Source organism: Taudactylus pleione, unplaced genomic scaffold, assembly GCF_031769625.1.
Source record: "Taudactylus pleione unplaced genomic scaffold, aTauple2 ptg001024l, whole genome shotgun sequence".
Lineage (NCBI taxonomy): Eukaryota > Metazoa > Chordata > Amphibia > Anura > Myobatrachidae > Taudactylus > Taudactylus pleione.
In genome coordinates, this window is record NW_028285425.1 from 1,805,117 (window position 1) to 1,825,321 (window position 20,205).

General features: G+C 52.6%; 1 protein-coding gene across 2 annotated transcripts in view; it reads left to right on the forward strand.

Annotated features, from left to right (window-relative positions):
• The window catches only part of U2AF1 (U2 small nuclear RNA auxiliary factor 1), a 40,625-nt gene extending 20,769 nt beyond the window's left edge, over positions 1–19,856 (forward strand). For both annotated transcript variants that reach the window (XM_088461185.1, XM_088461186.1), the window contains 5 exons: positions 8,765–8,863; positions 9,369–9,502; positions 9,641–9,733; positions 9,816–9,848; positions 19,532–19,856. In XM_088461185.1, the coding sequence (XP_088317311.1) occupies positions 8,765–8,863; positions 9,369–9,502; positions 9,641–9,733; positions 9,816–9,848; positions 19,532–19,691 (519 nt within the window). In that variant the 3' untranslated portion in view covers positions 19,692–19,856. The remainder of the gene's footprint in view (positions 1–8,764; positions 8,864–9,368; positions 9,503–9,640; positions 9,734–9,815; positions 9,849–19,531) is intronic.
• Positions 19,857–20,205: the final 349 nt, after the last annotated feature.

Below are 20,205 nucleotides of genomic sequence, written 5' to 3' on the forward strand. Positions count from 1 at the left end.
ACACACTGAATCTGGGCAGGTTGATTGTAGTGTAAAGGTGCAGTGAGTATATCTTCCTGCATGGTATGTGACTATTGCTAGTGCTGCCGTCTGTGCTTATTTTCTACTTACTGTCAGCTTATACCTGTCCCTTTACTTCTCCTACAAGCCCTACAGGTGTGTCGGGGAGGGGCGTTTCTACTGACCTCACTTATATAGATCACGTATTTGTGAGGTCCGTCACATACAGTTGTGTGCTACTCAGTGCCATATTGTGGGCTGTTGTTCAGCACACCGGTGAGTGCATTTTACTTCTACCCTGGTGCCAGATATATAATATATTCTGTCATGTCAGACGAGGAGGTTGAGCGCTCAGTGGCTCCGGTGTTGGCCTCCTGCGGACGCTGTTCTGCAGGAGTAGATAGGGAGGATTTGTCACAGGATGGCCTGTGTAGTCGATGCCAGGTGGCTCCTGGCCCATCCAGACCTTCTCTGGCGCAGGAACCACCGTGGGCGATGTTTTCTCAAGTGCTGGTGTCTATTGCGGACCGTCTGTCGGTCCCGACTGCTCTCCCTACTAGGGCGGTGCCCCAGCCGACCATCCCCCATTCCCCGGGTGTCCCGCAGTTATTGCGGAGTCCTCCTGGGTCTCAATCAGTAGGTCCCTATGCGGGGTTGCCTATGTATATACAGGCTTCCCCTGTGCCGCAGCAGCCTGTGGTACCTTTTCAGGCCCCTATGGCGACTCCTCCACCATGGGTGGATGTGCTCTCCAACTCCGTGCAAAATTTGGCGGCCGCTTCCTCGGCTTTTCAGTCAATGTTGCAGACTGACATGCCTTCTAGGATTTCTAAACGCCCACTCATGACACGGGCTGCTCAGGTATCGGACTCAGAGGGTTCCTCAGATGATGGGGAGGTCCCTGATGACACTGACTCGGACGCCTCGGTCCAGGAAATGGATACCAAGTCGTCCATTAATGTGCGAGCACTAGTTAGGGCGGTGCGAGCTATTCTTCTTATAGAGGATGAGGCACCGGTTCCTAAGTCGAAGTTTCCTAGTTTCAAAAAAACTAAGGTGGCTTCTGCGGTGTTTCCCCTGTCGGATCAGTTGACGGATCATATGGCGGTAGCTTGGCAGGCGCCCAGTAAGAGATTCCTTCCTCAGAAGCGGTCGGCTTCTAATTACCCCTTCCCTGAGGCACATTGTAAAAAATGGGAAACTCCACCGGCGGTGGATTCCCATGTCACCCGTTTAACTCGGGGCGCCACCTTACCATTACCGTCGATATCCTCGCTGAAGGATCCCACGGACAGGAAAGTTGAGACTTGCTTAAAGTCTATTTACTCCCTCTCCGGGGCGGTGGCCCGACCGTCCATGGCCATCTCCTGGGTGGCCAAGGCCATTGAGGGGTGGGCCAATGCATTGGAAGATACCTTCCCGGACGACGCTCCGGATGTCCAGCGGGCGTTGTTGGGACAAATGAGGGACGCTGCTTCTTACATTGGTGAAGCTTCTTTAGATGCTAGTCTGCTGACCTCGCGGGTATCGGCTGCAGCGGTGTCTGGCCGCCGATCCTTGTGGTTGCGGTCCTGGAGAGCGGACTCTGATTCAAAGAAGGGTCTGGAGGCCTTACCTTTCAATGGGGAATTACTATTTGGTCCGGACTTGGACAAAATAGTGGACACCCTGGCTAAATCCAAGTCGGCCTTCCTCCCTTCGGCGGCAATGCCTGCTAAGGTTCGGAGTTCGGCTTTTCGTTCCTTTCGGGTTCAGGGTAAGGCGAAAGGTCAGTCCTTCCCGAGACAGTCTGCGAGTAAGACTGCCTCTAAACCCAAGAAGCAAGCCTGGAGTGCTCGGCGCCCTTCTTCCAAGCAGGAAGATAAACCTGCGGCCTGATGGGACGGGCCTCCCTCTGGGGGACCTCAGAGTGGGAGGCCGACTTCTTCTATTTGCCCAGTGCTGGCACAATACCACCACGGATGCCTGGGTTCGAGAAGTGGTCTCCCAGGGGTACGCCCTGTCTTTTCGGCACAGACCACCCCACCAGTTTTTCTGCACAAGTCCTTCTCAGGACAAGACCAAGGCGTTACAGGTTCAGGAGGCTATAGAGTCCTTGCTGCAAACAGGGGTCATTGTTCCCATTCCTCTATCACAACGAGGGACGGGGTATTATTCGTCTCTGTTTCTGGTGCAGAAACCCAATGGTTCTCATCGCCCTATCCTCAACTTGAAGTCTCTGAACAAATTCCTCAGAGTTCCCAAGTTCAGGATGGAAACGTTACGTTCCATCATTCTGGCGATGGAACCGGGGGATTACATGGTGTCCCTGGATATCCAGGACGCCTACCTCCATGTTCCGATAGCATCTTCACACCAGCGGTATCTGAGGTTCGCTATCCTTCAACACCACTATCAGTTCCGGGCGCTACCCTTTGGTCTCTCCACGGCACCGAGGGTGTTCACGAAGATTATGGCGGTCATGGCCGCACATCTTCGGAACCAGAATGTACGGCTGCTGCCGTATCTGGACGACCTCCTGTTGCTGGCGAGCTCACCGGAGGTACTGCTTCAACATCTCCACCTGACGATCGCTTGCCTGCAAGCACACGGGTGGTTGATAAATTGGAAAAAGTCCTCCCTGATTCCATCACAGCGGATGGTTCATTTGGGAGCCCTGCTGGATTCGCGTCAGCAAAGGATCTTCCTGACTCCGGAGAAGGTCGCCTCCCTACAGCTGCGGATACACAGTTGCCTGAGCCGTTGCCGCCTGTCGGTCCATTCGGCTATGAGAGTTCTGGGGTCCATGGTGTCGACATTCGACATGGTGGAATTTGCCCAGTTCCATTCCCGGCCCCTGCAGGGGCTGATTCTATCAGAATGGAACGGGTTACCTCACCGGATCCGCTCTCAGGTGCTGGTGTTGTCTCCGGACGTTCGGCAATCTTTGGCTTGGTGGCTTCAGACAGCTCATCTGGTCGAGGGGCGCCCCTTTTGGATCCCGGACTGGGTCCTGCTCACGACGGATGCCAGTCTCCGGGGTTGGGGGGCAGTGACCGGCTCTTTGTCGCTTCAGGGTCGTTGGTCAGCGGAAGAAGCACTTCTCCCCATCAACATCCTGGAACTGCGGGCAGTATACAGGGCCCTGCAGTCATCCGGCCCCGCTCTTCACGGAAGGGCGGTACAGGTGCAGTCCGACAACGCCACCACGGTGGCGTATATCAACCACCAAGGCGGAACTCTCAGTCAGGCAGCGATGTCGGAGGTGTCTCATATCCTGACTTGGGCGGAGGGTCACATTCCGGCGATCTCGGCGGTCTTCATCCCCGGAGTCCTCAATTGGGAGGCGGACTTCCTCAGCCGTCACGACGTGCATCCCGGGGAATGGTCGCTTCACCCAGAGGTGTTTCAGCTACTCGTGGACAGGTGGGGACTGCCGGAGCTGGACTTGATGGCCTCCCGTCACAATCACAAGTTGCCCGTTTACGGGTCAAGGACAAGAGACGCAGGCGCAAGTCTGGTGGACGCACTGTCGGTGAAATGGACGTTTCACCTGGCGTATGTGTTTCCTCCGCTATCCCTGCTTCCTTGCGTTCTGCGGAAATTCAAGCAGGACGGCGGCATGCTCGTGCTGGTAGCTCCGGCGTGGCCCAGACGTCCTTGGTACTCCGATCTCAGGAGCCTCTCCATCGACGCTCCGTACCTTCTTCCTCAGCGTCGGGACCTGTTGTCTCAGGGGCCCTGCCTTTACCCGGATCTGGGTCGGCTGTCTTTGACGGCGTGGCTCTTGAGACAGCCGTCTTGAGGTCTCGGGGCTTCTCCAGTTCGGTTATTGGTACCATGCTCAGGGCACGCAAGCCTGCTTCAGCACGGATTTATCACAGAGTATGGCACACTTACTTTCAGTGGTGTGAGTCCAGACATTATGATCCTCAGGTGTTCAGAGTTTCTAGGATCTTGGAATTTCTTCAGTCAGGATTGGATCTCGGCTTACGCCTTGCATCTCTGAAGGTTCATGTGTCCGCCTTGTCCGTGTGGTTTCAACGGCGGATTGCAATACTACCAGACGTTCACACCTTTTTCCAGGGTGTTCTCAGGATCCAGCCTCCCTTTGTGGCTCCTTGGGACTTGGCGGTGGTGCTACGGGTCCTGCAGGGTCCTCCGTTTGAGCCTCTTGAGGCGGTGGAGCTCAAGTGGCTGACATTTAAGACGGTTTTTCTCCTGGCAATTGCTTCGGCCAGGAGGGTGTCTGAATTGGGGGCGCTTTCCTGTCGCCCTCCTTTCCTGATTTTTCACCAGGACAGAACGGTGCTCCGCACTCGTCCTGAGTTTTTGCCCAAAGTGGTCTCGAAGTTCCACATTAATCAGGACTTCCTTAGATGTGGTCCGGGCGCTTAGAATTTATGTAGACTGGACGGCTTCGGTTAGGAAGTCTGATTCCTTGTTTATCCTCTTTGGTTTTCACAAGAGGGGTTGGCCTGCCAACAAACAAACGTTAGCCCGTTGGCTTCGTTCCGTTATTTGTGAGGCTTATGCACAAGAGGGTTTACCTGTGCCAGCCTCTGTTAAGGCTCATTCCACTCGTTCTGTGGGTCCCTCTTGGGCTGCTAGAAGTGGCGCTTCTGCTGTTCAGCTGTGTAAGGCGGCCACTTGGTCTTCTATTCAAACGTTTTTGAGGTTCTATGCGTTTGACACCTTCGCCTCTCAGGATGCTTCCTTTGGGCGCCGGGTGCTCCTTTCAACACAGGAGCGTCCCCGCCCTTAGTTGAACTGCTTTGGGACATCCCCAAGGTCAACCCTGTGGACCCCCTATGGACCCTGAAGTAGAAAACAGGAGATATGGTAAGAACTTACCTTTGTTATCTCTGTTTCTACGAAGTCCATAGGGTCCACAGGGCGCCCGCCCTGACGCACCTGGCTTCAAATGGGCTGTGTGGCTGGTCACCGGTTTTCCGTCTCCTATTGCTGTGAGTATGGTTTCTTGTGTGTTCCAGTCTTCCTTCTCTCTGTTTCATATTCTCCTCCGGCCTAGGCTGCTTACCAACTGAGGTGCCTGTGGCTCGGGGGCGGGGTATAGAGGAGGACCCAAGTGCATCCTGGGAGCTAAAAGCTTAACTGTGTGGTGCCCATGGATCCTGTTCCAGCTATAACCCCCAAGGTCAACCCTGTGGACCCTATGGACTTCGTAGAAACAGAGATAACAAAGGTAAGTTGTTACCATATCTCCTGTTATACATAGGCAACCCCGCATAGGGACCCACAGACTGAGACCCAGGAGGACTCCGCAATAACTGCGGGACACCCGGGGAATGGGGGATGGTCGGCTGGGGTAACGCCCTAGTAGGGAGAGCAGTCGGGACCGACAGACGGTCTGCAATAGACACCAGCACCTGAGAAAACATCGCCCACGGTGGTTCCTGCGTCAGAGAAGGTCTGGATGGGCCAGGAGCCACCTGGCACCGACTACACAGGCCATCCTGTGATAAATCCTCCCTATCCACTCCTGCAGAACAGCGTCCGCAGGAGGCCAACACCGGAGCCACTGAGCGCTCAACCTCCTCGTCTGACATGACAGAATATATTATATATCTGGCAACAGGGCAGAAGTAAACGCACTCACCGGTGTGTTGAACAACAGCCCACAATATGGCACTGTTTAGCACACAACTGTATGTGACGGACCTCACAAATACGTGATCTATATAAGTGAGGTCAGTAGAAACGCCCCTCCCCCGCACACCTGTAGGGCTAGTAGGAGAAGTAAAGGGACAGGTATAAGCTGACAGTAAGTAGAAATTAGCACAGTCAGGCAGCACTAGCAAAAGTCACATACCATGCAGGAAGATATACTCACTGCACCTTTACACTACAATCAACCTGCCCAGATTCAGTGTCTGGGAGGGCTATAGTGCTGTGTACACTGTCCCTAAATCAGGGGAGAGGTACACAGGGGGACCGGTCCGCACGCTCCCTGAGATCTGCGTTGCCACAGAGAAAATGGCCCCCAGAGACCTCAGAGGAGGAGTGGCCGAAGAGTCTGCAGCTCAGCGACGCCAGACTGCGTGCTGAAAGGCGCGCTGAGCTGAGGGGAGGAGCCGCTGACAGGGAATGCTTCCTCCCCTGGCTGGCCATGACCCCAGGGATGCTGGCTTCCCGCTTGCCTGTTATCCCTGGTGGTCTAGTGGTCCCACGGGTTATGGGGGGCCCGCCGCCACTACCAGCAGCCTCCGGTCTGTCCCCAGGACCGGAGGATAAAGGACTGCATCTTAAGGCATTCCGCGCGCCGCCGCTAGCCAGCGTCGCGCGGCTTACCTGAATCCCCGGCGACTCCGGCAGCAGTCCTGGGAGGTAGACAGTCCGGCTAGTACAGACTCTGTCCTCCCGCCGCGATCCCCAGATCAGTACTGGCGTTGCGCCAGTCGGGGATCAGAGCGGCAGCGTGGGCGTCTGTATAGACAGCCCTTCGCTGCCGTCTGTAGTAAAAAGAGAGATTAAAATAAATAAAATCTACCCTAAAATAAAAAGCTTCTGGGGGGCCCCCTGCGCGGTGACTGACTCCGGCCGGGCACCAACTTACACTGAGGTGCCTGTGGCTCGGGGGCGGGGTATAGAGGAGGACCCAAGTGCATCCTGGGAGCTAAAAGCTTAACTGTGTGGTGCCCATGGATCCTGATCCAGCTATATCCCCAAGGTCAACCCTGTGGACCCCCTATGGACCCTGAAGTAGAAATGAGATGTAACACCAGGTAGGGATGCTGGGTACATGTGTATGATGAGAGGATGCTGGGTACATGTGTATGATGGGAGGATGCTGGGTACATGTGTATGATGGGAGGATGCTGGGTACATGTGTATGATGGGAGGATGCTGGGTACATGTGTATGATGGGAGGATGCTGGGTACATGTGTATGATGGGAGGATGCTGGGTACATGTGTATGATGGGAGGATGCTGGGTACATGTGTATGATGGGAGGATGCTGGGTACATGTGTATGATGGGAGGATGCTGGGTACATGTGTATGATGGGAGGATGCTGGGTACATGTGTATGATGGGAGGATGCCGGGTACATGTGTATGACGGGAGGATGCCGGGTACATGTGTATGACGGGAGGATGCCGGGTACATGTGTATGACGGGAGGATGCCGGGTACATGTGTATGACGGGAGGATGCCGGGTACATGTGTATGACGGGAGGATGCCGGGTACATGTGTATGACGGGAGGATGCCGGGTACATGTGTATGACGGGAGGATGCCGGGTACATGTGTATGACGGGAGGATGCCGGGTACATGTGTATGACGGGAGGATGCCGGGTACATGTGTATGACGGGAGGATGCCGGGTACATGTGTATGACGGGAGGATGCCGGGTACATGTGTATGACGGGAGGATGCCGGGTACATGTGTATGACGGGAGGATGCCGGGTACATGTGTATGACGGGAGGATGCCGGGTACATGTGTATGACGGGAGGATGCCGGGTACATGTGTATGACGGGAGGATGCCGGGTACATGTGTATGACGGGAGGATGCCGGGTACATGTGTATGACGGGAGGATGCCGGGTACATGTGTATGACGGGAGGATGCCGGGTACATGTGTATGACGGGAGGATGCCGGGTACATGTGTATGACGGGAGGATGCCGGGTACATGTGTATGACGGGAGGATGCCGGGTACATGTGTATGACGGGAGGATGCCGGGTACATGTGTATGACGGGAGGATGCCGGGTACATGTGTATGACGGGAGGATGCCGGGTACATGTGTATGACGGGAGGATGCCGGGTACATGTGTATGACGGGAGGATGCCGGGTACATGTGTATGACGGGAGGATGCCGGGTACATGTGTATGACGGGAGGATGCCGGGTACATGTGTATGACGGGAGGATGCCGGGTACATGTGTATGACGGGAGGATGCCGGGTACATGTGTATGACGGGAGGATGCCGGGTACATGTGTATGATGGGAGGATGCTGGGTACATGTGAGGTAAATAAGGAGATGTAACACCAGGTAGGGATGCTGGGTACATGTGGACGTTGTCGGCAATTGTCATTGCCTGAACCAGAAGACCAACCTGACAAAATTGTCAGGTTGTGCATGTTCGGGGATAGGGAATGGAGCCTGTGCTAAGCGACATATCGTTCAGTGTGGGCATATTGTCCACTGCACAGGATGGTGAATGATTACAATGTTGTAATCGTACAGTCGTTCTATTGTCGTGTAGTGGTTATGCACCTTTTTTCTAATGTTTTGTTGCCTTTTTGCAGTTCTTCTAGGCCAGTATATCCCAACCAGCCCTCAGGGCACGCTAGCAGTGCATGTTTTCCAGTACTGACAAATGTACTAATAAGTTCCGTTTTGATTCTGTGAGAAAACCTGGAAAACGTGCTGTTAGGGCTCCCTGAGGACTCCATTTGGGAAAGACTGACAGAAACTTGCATTGATTTTGGTTGCCCTTAGTGATGATGGGTGAACACTCGGCTGACAGGACTTACATGTGATTATTGCTGTCCTCAGTATCAAGGGCTAAAGCGAGGTTCCCAAACTCCGCCATTACACTCCACGTTTTAAGGACTTTTATGCTTCATCACAAGTGCCTTAATTAGCTCCTCAGTCAATTTGATTTAACCATCTGGACTGGATATCCTTAAAACCAGGACGGTAATGGTGGCATTTGGAAACCTCTCGGCTGAAGGAATACACCCATACAGTTTTATCTTAGACTTTTCCTTTTCCCGATGTGACCGGCGATTTCCGTGTGTTCTGCAGGAAGTCTTCACGGAGATGGAAGAGAAGTACGGGGAGGTGGAGGAGATGAATGTGTGTGATAATTTGGGAGACCACCTAGTTGGGAATGTCTATGTCAAGGTGAGTGAAGGCAACCCACCACCGTACACGTTCACATTAGAGAAGACAGTGGTCAGCCAGGTGGTAGGCGATACCTGGTCCCATCGGGCTCCTGTATGTAAGAGCTTCGTCCTTTCTTGTATCATAGAGGCCGGAAGTAGCAGTCTTTTCTCTGAAATAATACAATATCTGATGTGCATGGAGCAAGAAGAACCCTATTTTCTCATAAGGAAAGTTGGCCTTTTTGTTATACAGTTAAGTAACATTTGTATGTTCAGTTTCTGCTCAGAAAGGGCTCTTAGAACCCATTTACCAGGAGAGACATCAGTCCTATGACAGCCTAAGACCTTGCCCTGATCAGGTTTTGCTTGGAGTAAGCCACAGGTGGTTATCAACACGCTTCTATTCCAGTGTATTTCATAGCGTCACTGCGCCCATGCCATTTTACTGCGTTCTATCCCTCATTCATGTCCCGTTATATGACCTCGGGGACCTCAGCGCCATCATTTCTGTTGTCTTTCCTTAGTTCCGCCGGGAGGAAGATGCAGAGAAGGCTGTGAAGGATCTAAATAATCGCTGGTTTAATGGTCAGCCCATCCATGCAGAACTCTCTCCGGTTACTGATTTCCGGGAGGCCTGCTGTCGCCAATACGAGATGGGGTGAGAGCTGCTATTATTGTACACGTGTCACGTTACAGACTGGTGCTGCTTTCTGGTAGCATTTGTGTTAGTCCTGTAATCTTTATTTGCTGGACTTGGCTGCATTAGTTACTAATATAAATGATACTTTGTGTACAGGGAATGCACACGTGGAGGCTTCTGTAACTTTATGCATCTGAAACCCATTTCCCGAGAGCTGCGGCGAGAACTGTACGGCCGGCGCAGGAAGAAGTGAGTCCTCGTCTTTGTGTTTTGTGTGTGTTTGTGTTTCTTGCCTCTCCCATATTAACGCTGTTTTTTGTTCTCTCCTTAGGGACAGACCACAGGGAAGAGTAGAAATAAACAAGTTAGTTACAATATTTTCTTCTATTTTGGGGTCCCCCAGGGTTAGCAGTAACTCATTGGCCCACGTGTACTGTATACACATTTCATGTGTGTATTGTGTACTCCTCTGCCTGTATACGCTTCCTCCTCGTAGCTGAGAGCGGCCTGTATACTCTTCCTCCTCGTAGCTGAGAGCGGCCTGTATACGCTTCCTCCTCGTAGCTGAGAGCGGCCTGTATACTCTTCCTCCTCGTAGCTGAGAGCGGCCTGTATACTCTTCCTCCTCGTAGCTGAGAGCGGCCTGTATACGCTTCCTCCTCGTAGCTGAGAGCGGCCTGTATACGCTTCCTCCTCGTAGCTGAGAGCGGCCTGTATACGCTTCCTCCTCGTAGCTGAGAGCGGCCTGTATACGCTTCCTCCTCGTAGCTGAGAGCGGCCTGTATACGCTTCCTCCTCGTAGCTGGGAGCGGCCTGTATACGCTTCCTCCTCGTAGCTGAGAGCGGCCTGTATACGCTTCCTCCTCGTAGCTGAGAGCGGCCTGTATACGCTTCCTCCTCGTAGCTGAGAGCGGCCTGTATACGCTTCCTCCTCGTAGCTGAGAGCGGCCTGTATACGCTTCCTCCTCGTAGCTGAGAGCGGCCTGTATACGCTTCCTCCTCGTAGCTGAGAGCGGCCTGTATACGCTTCCTCCTCGTAGCTGAGAGCGGCCTGTATACGCTTCCTCCTCGTAGCTGAGAGCGGCCTGTATACGCTTCCTCCTCGTAGCTGAGAGCGGCCTGTATACGCTTCCTCCTCGTAGCTGAGAGCGGCCTGTATACGCTTCCTCCTCGTAGCTGAGAGCGGCCTGTATACGCTTCCTCCTCGTAGCTGAGAGCGGCCTGTATGCGCTTCCTCCTCGTAGCTGAGAGCGGCCTGTATGCGCTTCCTCCTCGTAGCTGAGAGCGGCCTGTATGCGCTTCCTCCTCGTAGCTGAGAGCGGCCTGTATGCGCTTCCTCCTCGTAGCTGAGAGCGGCCTGTATGCGCTTCCTCCTCGTAGCTGAGAGCGGCCTGTATGCGCTTCCTCCTCGTAGCTGAGAGCGGCCTGTATGCGCTTCCTCCTCGTAGCTGAGAGCGGCCTGTATGCGCTTCCTCCTCGTAGCTGAGAGCGGCCTGTATGCGCTTCCTCCTCGTAGCTGAGAGCGGCCTGTATGCGCTTCCTCCTCGTAGCTGAGAGCGGCCTGTATGCGCTTCCTCCTCGTAGCTGAGAGCGGCCTGTATGCGCTTCCTCCTCGTAGCTGAGAGCGGCCTGTATGCGCTTCCTCCTCGTAGCTGAGAGCGGCCTGTATGCGCTTCCTCCTCGTAGCTGAGAGCGGCCTGTATGCGCTTCCTCCTCGTAGCTGAGAGCGACCTGTATGCGCTTCCTCCTCGTAGCTGAGAGCGACCTGTTTCTACTTCAGGGTCCATAGGGGGTCCACAGGGTTGACCTTGGGGTATAGGTTGGGAACCAAATCCGGGCACCACGCAGTTAAAGCTTTTAGCTCCCAGGATGCACTTGGGTCCACTCTCCCTATAACCCCAACCCCAGCCAGAGGCAGCTCAGTTTAAGTTGGTGCCCCGCCGGAGTCGGGTCACCGTTTAGTGCAGTGGGGAGCTGATTAACAGCCCCTAAGCTATATATTTTTCAAAGAACAGAGTTTTTTATTTTTTACTTTGGACTTTTAGAGCGGCAGCGTCGGACTGTCCATAGGACGTCTAAGCTGCCGCTCCGTCACCCCACCGGCGCTGAGACGCCAGTACAGATCTGGGGATCTCAGCGGGACCCCAGAGTCTGTACTAGCCGGACTCTGCGGGCGCCCAGGACTGCTGCCGGATCCACGGGGAGCAGGTAAGGCGCGGGTCACCGCTTGCGGTGATCCGCGCATTTAATATGCAGTCCTGTGCCTCCGGTCTCTGGGGACAGACCAGAGGCGGTGGCGGCGGGCCCTCCCATACCCAGTGTGTCCACTAGACCACAAGGGACTTACTGATTGGTGCAGGGAGCCGGCGTCCCGGGGGTTAATAGCCGGGCAGGGGAGGAAGCTTTCCCTGTTACAGCGGCTCCTTCCCTCAGCTCAGCGCGCCTTTCAGTATGTATAGTCTGGCGTCGCTGAGCTGCTTCCTCCGCGGGCCACACTTCTTCTGAGGTCTCCAGCGGCCATTTCTCTGTGGTGCAGCAGAAATCTCTGGAGATGGCAGTGAGTCCAGTCCCCCTGCGTACCTCACCATCAGGTCAGTGTACACAGCGCTGTAGCCTTCCCAGACACTGAATCTGGGCAGTTGAATGCAGTGTAATAGTGCAGTATATTACATGACATGTTTATGTATATATGTATATATCTGCATTGTATGTGACTTATGCTAGTGCTGACTGTACTTTATTCTCTCACCTGTCAGTGTATATCTATCCCTTTCCTTATCTGCCCTAATACAGCTGTACTTGGGGTGGTTCTGAGACCTCACATTTATATACTTGTTAATATTTGTGAGGTTTGTCACATACTGTTGTGTGCTGCACGTTGCCACATTTTAGTTGGAACTGTGTGTTGCATACGCTGAAAATGGGTCCCTGCGGCTAATTTTGGCATCAGTCAGGACCAGTATAGCGCTGCTTGATATTTCTGCCAAGATTGGTCAGATATGTCTGACCAGGAGATGGAGCGTTATACTGCACCCATTTTTACTATCCTGCAAGTCATGTGCTGCAGGTGTTAGTGCGGAGGATTTGTTTCATAAAGGGTTCTGTGTGTGGCGTCATCTGGTGCCGGCCCCTTTCACGACCCCCTTGGGCGGTTTGTTTTCTCGGGATCCTCAATTGCGGATCGCCGGGCGGGCACCATTGTTGTACCTCACTTGGGGTTACTTCACCATACTGCCCTTTTCATCTCAGGGTATCTCGCAGCTTCTTGCACTCTTCCCCTGTGACACAGACTACCGCTCCCTGCAGGGGTTGTTCGCAGAATATGAATTCCCCCTGGTGCCACAACAGTCTGTCATTCCCCTTGCATATCCCTGCTTTCGGGCTGGTAGCAGGTATATTCTGGTTAGAGTGAATGTTGACCTGCACCTGTATCATACACCCTCAGTATTATGTGCCTTCGGGTTCCCTGTTGCTGACTAGCGGGTGGATCGCATGGCGGGACTCTGGCTGTTGCCAGATACGAGGTATTGCAACAGTGTTTGGCCTCCTGTCCCAAATTCCCTGAGGGTCATTACAAGTCCCTCCTGGGGTGGATGGGCGTGTTACTCGTCTGATTTCAGACGTTGACGCCTCCCATTCCTGCGTGGTCGGATTCTTCGGATCCATAGGTGGTAACTCTGCCTGAAATCAGTATACTTGCTTTCAGGAGTTGTTACCCATCCTACCATGGCTATAGCATGGTTGGTTAATACTATTGCATACTGAGCTGATGCATTTGTAATGTTTTTTTCCCCTCCAACACGTCTGGGGTTCAAATGTATTTGGTCGCTCATGTAATATATGCAGTTGTCATAGGTGGAAATGCCTATATTGGATATCAGTCTCCTAACTTTCAGAGTTCCGGCTGCGACTGTATCCTCCGTAATACCCTATGGCTGCGCTCTGGGAATGCAGAGGTGCAGATACCATCTATAGGGTAGATCTTGTTTGGTCCTGACCTTGACAGGATTGTAGTAACATTGGCAGTACAAGTTTACCGCCTTCAGCTATGCCCACTACAAGGCCTCAGACTAAGTCTGTTAAGTCTTTTTGTCCTCTGGGTCAGCCTAAAGGTCTGTTTCTTCATAGACTGTCGTCCTCTACGAGGGCCGACATATCCAGTACCGAGCAGGCCTGGACTGCCAGCCGATCCTACTTCTGAACCTACGGATATCTCTTCCGCCTGACGAGACAGGCCTACCACTGGGAGATGGCGATTTTCTCAGTTCGCCCGGTACTAGTGTCAAGTTGCCGCGGCTATGTGGGTAGGAGGGTACGCCCTCTCTTTGCTCAGACGGACTCTTTCCAGGTGATGGTACGCAGGCCCTTATTCAGACCCGTACAGGGCCTTACAAATCCAGAAAGCTATACAGTTGTTGCGGTAAGCAGAGCTCATTAGACCATCCCCACTTTCTCAGCGAGGGACTGGTTGTTCTGCTTTCTTTCTGGTGTGGTGGCTGAATGGTCCTCTTTGACCTATTCTCTGTCTCACTTCCCTGAACCAGTTCCTAAAAGCTACCTGGGCTCAGGAGGCAATCCCTAGGCTCCATCATACTATGTTTGGAACCTGGGGACTTTATGGTATCACTAGATATAAAGGACGCGTGCCTACGGGTACTTACAGAGTCCTTGCCTCAGCATGGACTGAGGTTTGCTGTATCACAGCACTTACAATTTTTCGGGCTCTGCCTGTTGGGACTGTCCGCAGCCCCACAGGGGTTTACCAGCGTTTTGGATTTTCTGACAGTTCTCCTGTTCAGTATATCCCAATGCTCCTGTACCTGGACGGCCTCCTGCTCTTAGCAGGATCGCCGGGGTTCTCTACAGCCAGGTCAGGATGACCGTGGCTTCTTCAGGGTGCAGACGTTTAATCAACGGGGAAAAAGTCCTCCCTGCATCCCTCTCTGGGTATTCTTCACCTAGGAGCCCTGCTGGATTCTCAGAATCTGAGAATTCTTCTGGCGTAAGACGGCATCTCCACTCTTCTATTAGGAGTACATGGATGTCTACGCAGTCGACATATGTCTTTACACTCTGGGATGCATGGTCCACTATTCAGTGTCTGCCTTTGGAAGGGTGGAATGGGCTCAGTTCCATTCCAGGCCTTTCCATAATTGGCTTATCTCCAGATGGAACGATTTTCTCCTGTCGGATCACTGTTCAAACGATGATGCTCTCTCCGGAGGCAAGTCGGTCCCTTTCCGGGTGGCTATGGTCATCTCGTCCAGGGTATTCTTGGCTACGGACAGTGTCTGGTTCGCATCCATTTCAGTGCAGTTGGACGTCTGTCGATTCCACCCTGTCAATTAACTTGTTGGAACTTTCACCTGTCTTGGGCGTTCACTCTGGCATAACTCTTGTTTCCCGGTGAACCTGAAAAAGTTCAGTCCAGCAGGGTCAGGGCAGTGGCTTCCTTTTTAGCAACACTGTTCGTTGGGTGGCAATGACAGGTATGTCACACATTCGGACATAGTCCGAGGGTCTCCTCCCGACCATCTCGGCAGCGTTCATATCAAGTCCTCAGCCGTCACGAAGTGCATCCCGGGGACTAGTCTCTTCCCCAAGAGAGGTTTCATCTCCTGGTGAGCAGGGGGGCCCCCCTGAGGTGACCCTCATGGCCTTCTGACTCTATCACACTATGGTGTTACAGTCCAACTCTGGGGATTCTGAAGCAACCTTCAGTGACTCTTTGTCGGTGAAGTGGTCCTTCCAATTTGAGTACCTGTGTTCTCCGGTCTCCCTTCTTCCTCGTGGGAAGTGTTTCAATCGAGACGGAGATGCTTTCCTGCTGGTGGCTCCTGATTGCCCCAGATGTCCGGGGTACTTGGATTTTCGGAGTCTCTCCATCGATACTCCATTCCTGCTGCTTCACTGCCCGGACCTGTTATCTCAGGGTCCTTGGTTTTGCCTTGGACCTGGGTCGCTTGTCTTTGACTGCGTCCCCTACAGTGGTCTTACGGCTTCCCTTGCTTTGTAATCGTTGGAATGATTAGAGCACATGGATCAGCTTTTGCTGGGACCTACCACAAACTGTGGCAGCCATAATTTTTATGGTATTGTACCTGTCGATACAATCCTCCGGTGTCCAGGATTTCCTGATATTCTGGCATTCCTTCCGGCTGGCTTGGGTTGCACCCTCGGCCTGGCCTTCCTGTCAGTGCGGATCTCTACACTGTCAGTATGATTAAGATATGAAATTGCTCCACTCTGGTATCCAGTTCATCCTTTGGAGTGTTTTCTGGATTATTCCTCCATTTGTCCTCCCTAGGGACTCCTTGGGAGTTAGTGGTTCTTCGTTCCCTCCGGGGACGGTCTATGGAACCGCTGGTTGTGATAGCCATTACATGGTCTATTGCTTAGGCTCTCTCTTTCTCTCAGGGTGCTTATATCACCCAGGTGAGTGTCGGAATTGGGAGTGTTCTCATGTGGCTCCCTCTTCTGGAGGGCATCATGTCAGGGTGTGAGTTGCTCTCACCCTGTGTTTCTTCTTAGTGATTTTTAGGTTCCATATTATTCTGGAACTTATGGTACGGCCATTCAGTCCCCAGTCCTCTCGGCTGGTGTGTCCTCATTGACACACCAGTGGTCCGGCCTCTGTGGATTTATGTGATCCGTTCAGGTTCCTTACGGGAATCGGACTCCTTATTGGTGGTCTGGGATTTCTGGTTTTAACAGGAAAGGATGGCCGGCCTATAGCCAGATGTTGGCTGGATGGCCTCGTATGTCTTCTTCAGGGGCCTCCCTTGGTTAGGCCTTTCTGTTGTTGATGCTTGTTTTTTCTCGGGCCATGTAACCCTCGTGGGCGGCTCGCTGTGGCGCCTTGGCTTTGTTGCCTTACTAGGTGGCCACGTGGTCTTCTGTCCACACCTTTTTTTAAGGTTCTAGGCATTGGTTTCCTTTGCCTCTCAGGATGCTTCCTTTTTGGCGACGGATTCTACTCTCAGCACAGGAGCACGAAGTCCATAGGGTCCACAGGGCGCCCGCCCTGACCCACCTGGCTTCAATTGGGCTGTGTGGCTGGTCACCGGTTTTCCGTCTCCCATTTCTGTGAGTTTGGTTATCGAGTGTTCCAGTTTTCTCTCTCTTTTTCTCTCCTCCTCCAGCCTTTGGCTACTTACAAACTGAGGTGCCTCTGGCTGGGGGTGGGGTTATAGGGAGAGTGGACCCAAGTGCATTCTGGGAGCTAAAAGCTTTAACTGCGTGGTGCCCGGATTTGATTCCCAACCTATACCCCAAGGTCAACCCTGTGGACCCTATGGACTTCGTAGAAACAGAGATAACAAAGGTAAGTTCTTACCATATCTCTTGTTATACGCTTCCTCCTCGTAGCTGAGAGCGGCCTGTATACGCTTCCTCCTCGTAGCTGAGAGCGGCCTGTATACGCTTCCTCCTCGTAGCTGAGAGCAGGGAATGTTGGGCCCCATCTTCTGTGACTCCCGTTGTATGGTTCCGTGTGACGCAGGATATGATTTGGTTGCTATCAACAGACCTGTATCAGTCCTGCTTAATCTTAGAAGGGTCTAGAGCAGGGGTATGCGGCCCTCCAGCCGCTGTGGCACTACACATCCCAACATGCTTTACCACAGTTTTACTAATAGGACATGCTGAAATCTGCAGTTCCACAGCAACTGAATAGCATGTTGAATACCTCTGGTTTGCTTTTGTGTGCGCAAGTTGTATCATTGTTGGGGCTGCAGCAGGTAACGTTCCCTATGCAGCTGTGGTTTCACTGCTAGTTGTTCAGATGCTTCATTTCCTTGTCTTAGACCAAATTGATCCTGAATTGAGAGTCCAGAATGATAAGACCACGTATGTGTGATGGTGATCACATGGCAGATGGTACTGGCTGGGAGCATGTATGTGATGGTGATCACATGGCAGATGGTACTGGCTGGGAGCATGTATGTGATGGTGATCACGTGGCAGATGGTACTGGCTGGGAGCATGTATGTGATGGTGAGCACATGGCAGATGGTACTGGCTGGGAGCATGTATGTGATGATCACATGGCAGATGGTACTGGCTGGGAGCATGTATGTGATGGTGAGCACATGGCAGATGGTACTGGCTGGGAGCATGTATGTGATGGTGAGCACATGGCAGATGGTACTGGCTGGGAGCATGTATGTGATGGTGATCACATGGCAGATGGTACTGGCTGGGAGCATGTATGTGATGGTGATCACATGGCAGATGGTACTGGCTGGGAGCATGTATGTGATGGTGAGCACATGGCAGATGGTACTGGCTGGGAGCATGTATGTGATGATCACATGGCAGATGGTACTGGCTGGGAGCATGTATGTGATGGTGAGCACATGGCAGATGGTACTGGCTGGGAGCATGTATGTGATGGTGAGCACATGGCAGATGGTACTGGCTGGGAGCATATATGTGATGGTGATCACATGGCAGATGGTACTGGCTGGGAGCATGTATGTGATGGTGATCACATGGCAGATGGTACTGGCTGGGAGCATGTATGTGTGATGGTGATCAGATGGTACTGGCTGGTAGCATGTATGTGATGGCGAGCACATGGCAGATGGCACTGGCTGGGAGCACATATGTGATGGTGAGCACATGGCAGATGGCACTGGCTGGGAGCACGTATGTGATGGTGAGCAGATGGTACTGGCTGGGAGCATGTATGTGATAGTGATCACATGGCAGATGGTACTGGCTGGGAGCATGTATATGATGGTGAGCACATGGCAGATGGTACTGGCTGGGAGCACGTATGTGATGGTGATCACATGGCAGATGGTACTGACTGGGAGCACGTATGTGATGGTGATCACATGACAGATGGTACTGGCTGGGAGCATGTATGTGATGGTGAGCAGATGGTACTGGCTGGGAGCATGTATGTGATGGTGAGCAGATGGTACTGGCTGGGAGCATGTATGTGATGGTGATCACATGGCAGATGGTACTGACTGGGAGCATGTATATGATGGTGAGCACATGGCAGATGGTACTGGCTGGGAGCATGTATATGATGGTGAGCACATGGCAGATGGTACTGACTGGGAGCATGTATATGATGGTGAGCACATGGCAGATGGTACTGGCTGGGAGCATGTATGTGATGGTGATCACATGGCAGATGGTACTGGCTGGGAGCACGTATGTGATGGTGATCACATGGCAGATGGTACTGGCTGGGAGCACGTATGTGATGGTGATCACATGGCAGATGGTACTGGCTGGCAGCATGTATGTGGTGAAATTAACCATTGTATCTCTTCAGCTGCTTAGAGGGATATATGGGCACAGCTAGGGATTTCCCAGACGAGTACTTCTGAACCATGTATGCCCATGCGGTTACAGATGGAATGTTCTGCTGGTAAACCGCATGGAACATCTAACCATTAATCTGTGTCGTGCTGGGTACACACTGGCACTCGGACATCAGTAATAAGAATTCTGTTCTTGTGTCATCCTCCTGACAAGCATTTGGTGCACATAAATCCCATTTGGCAGTGTATTGCCAGCTTTTACATTAGTCTTCCAGTTAGGGGCGATGAGAGTATTTAGTTTCAGAGCGCAAGTCTGGTCCTAGCCCTTAATGTGTCACCACATTTTACGCGAGGCAAGCTGCAGGATTGGAGTTCCATGGCCACATGCCTTTGTTGGCAATTTGGGCACATTTGGTAATTTGTCTGATTGTTTTGTCTTCATTATGGCATGTTAGTGCGGTGGAAAGATACAAGAGCTTCTGCTAGCTCTCTCTACCATACTCCTGTATTACTCTTGTAGGACCATTATATCCCATTGTGGACACCTTGTGCCATTTGTGTAGCTTCTCTCCCTGGTCTGCCACTTTCCTGCCAATCATGCATGATGGTGTGGTCTTGGCTGCATCACTGAACAGGGCAGGGCATTATTATAGAGACCACCATTAATGCATTGCAGTAGTTGTCACTATAGTGCCTCACTAACCCATGGATGTGCAGTTGTCTGTCACCGCTGATTCCTAAGCATTTATGCTCTTTTTTTTTCCAGACATCGTTCTCGCTCCAGATCCCGCGAACGTCGCTCTCGTTCCAGAGACCGTGGACGAGGAGGAGGAGGTGGTGGTGGTGGTGGAGGAGGTGGCGGAGGCGGAGGCCGTGACAGAGATCGACGGAGGTCTAGAGACCGCGAGAGATCGGGTCGTTTCTGAGCTGCTGTTTTTATTCCGTGTTCTGGGAGGTTCCAGTGGGTCGGGGTGGGGGCTCTGCACTCAGCAGCTGTGGGTTAGGGGATCTTTTTTCATTGCATTTCATTTGTTTTTGTTTTTTAAGCTGGGCTTCTGATTAAACATTTGTAGTGATCCAGTAATATTGAAGCGAGTCCTGCCGTGAGTTTCTTACACTGATGTAACAACATGTCCATGTAGCCTGCACATGGTGATACCTGGTTCCCAGCTGATGTGTGGTCATTACATGTACTCAGCCCCACATTGACTGGGGAAGAGATGATGCCGGTGGGCCAGGAATACTCTGTATGTCACCTATTCTAACGCTCTGACCATTAGTAATCACAGACCTGGTCACTTGGATTCAGCTACACATTGGCTGGGGATGAGGGATCACCTGGGGAAGAGATGAGCCAGTGGGCCAGAAATACTCTGTATGTCACCTCTTCTAACTCTGACCATTAGTAATCATAGACCTGGTCACTTGGATTCAGCTACA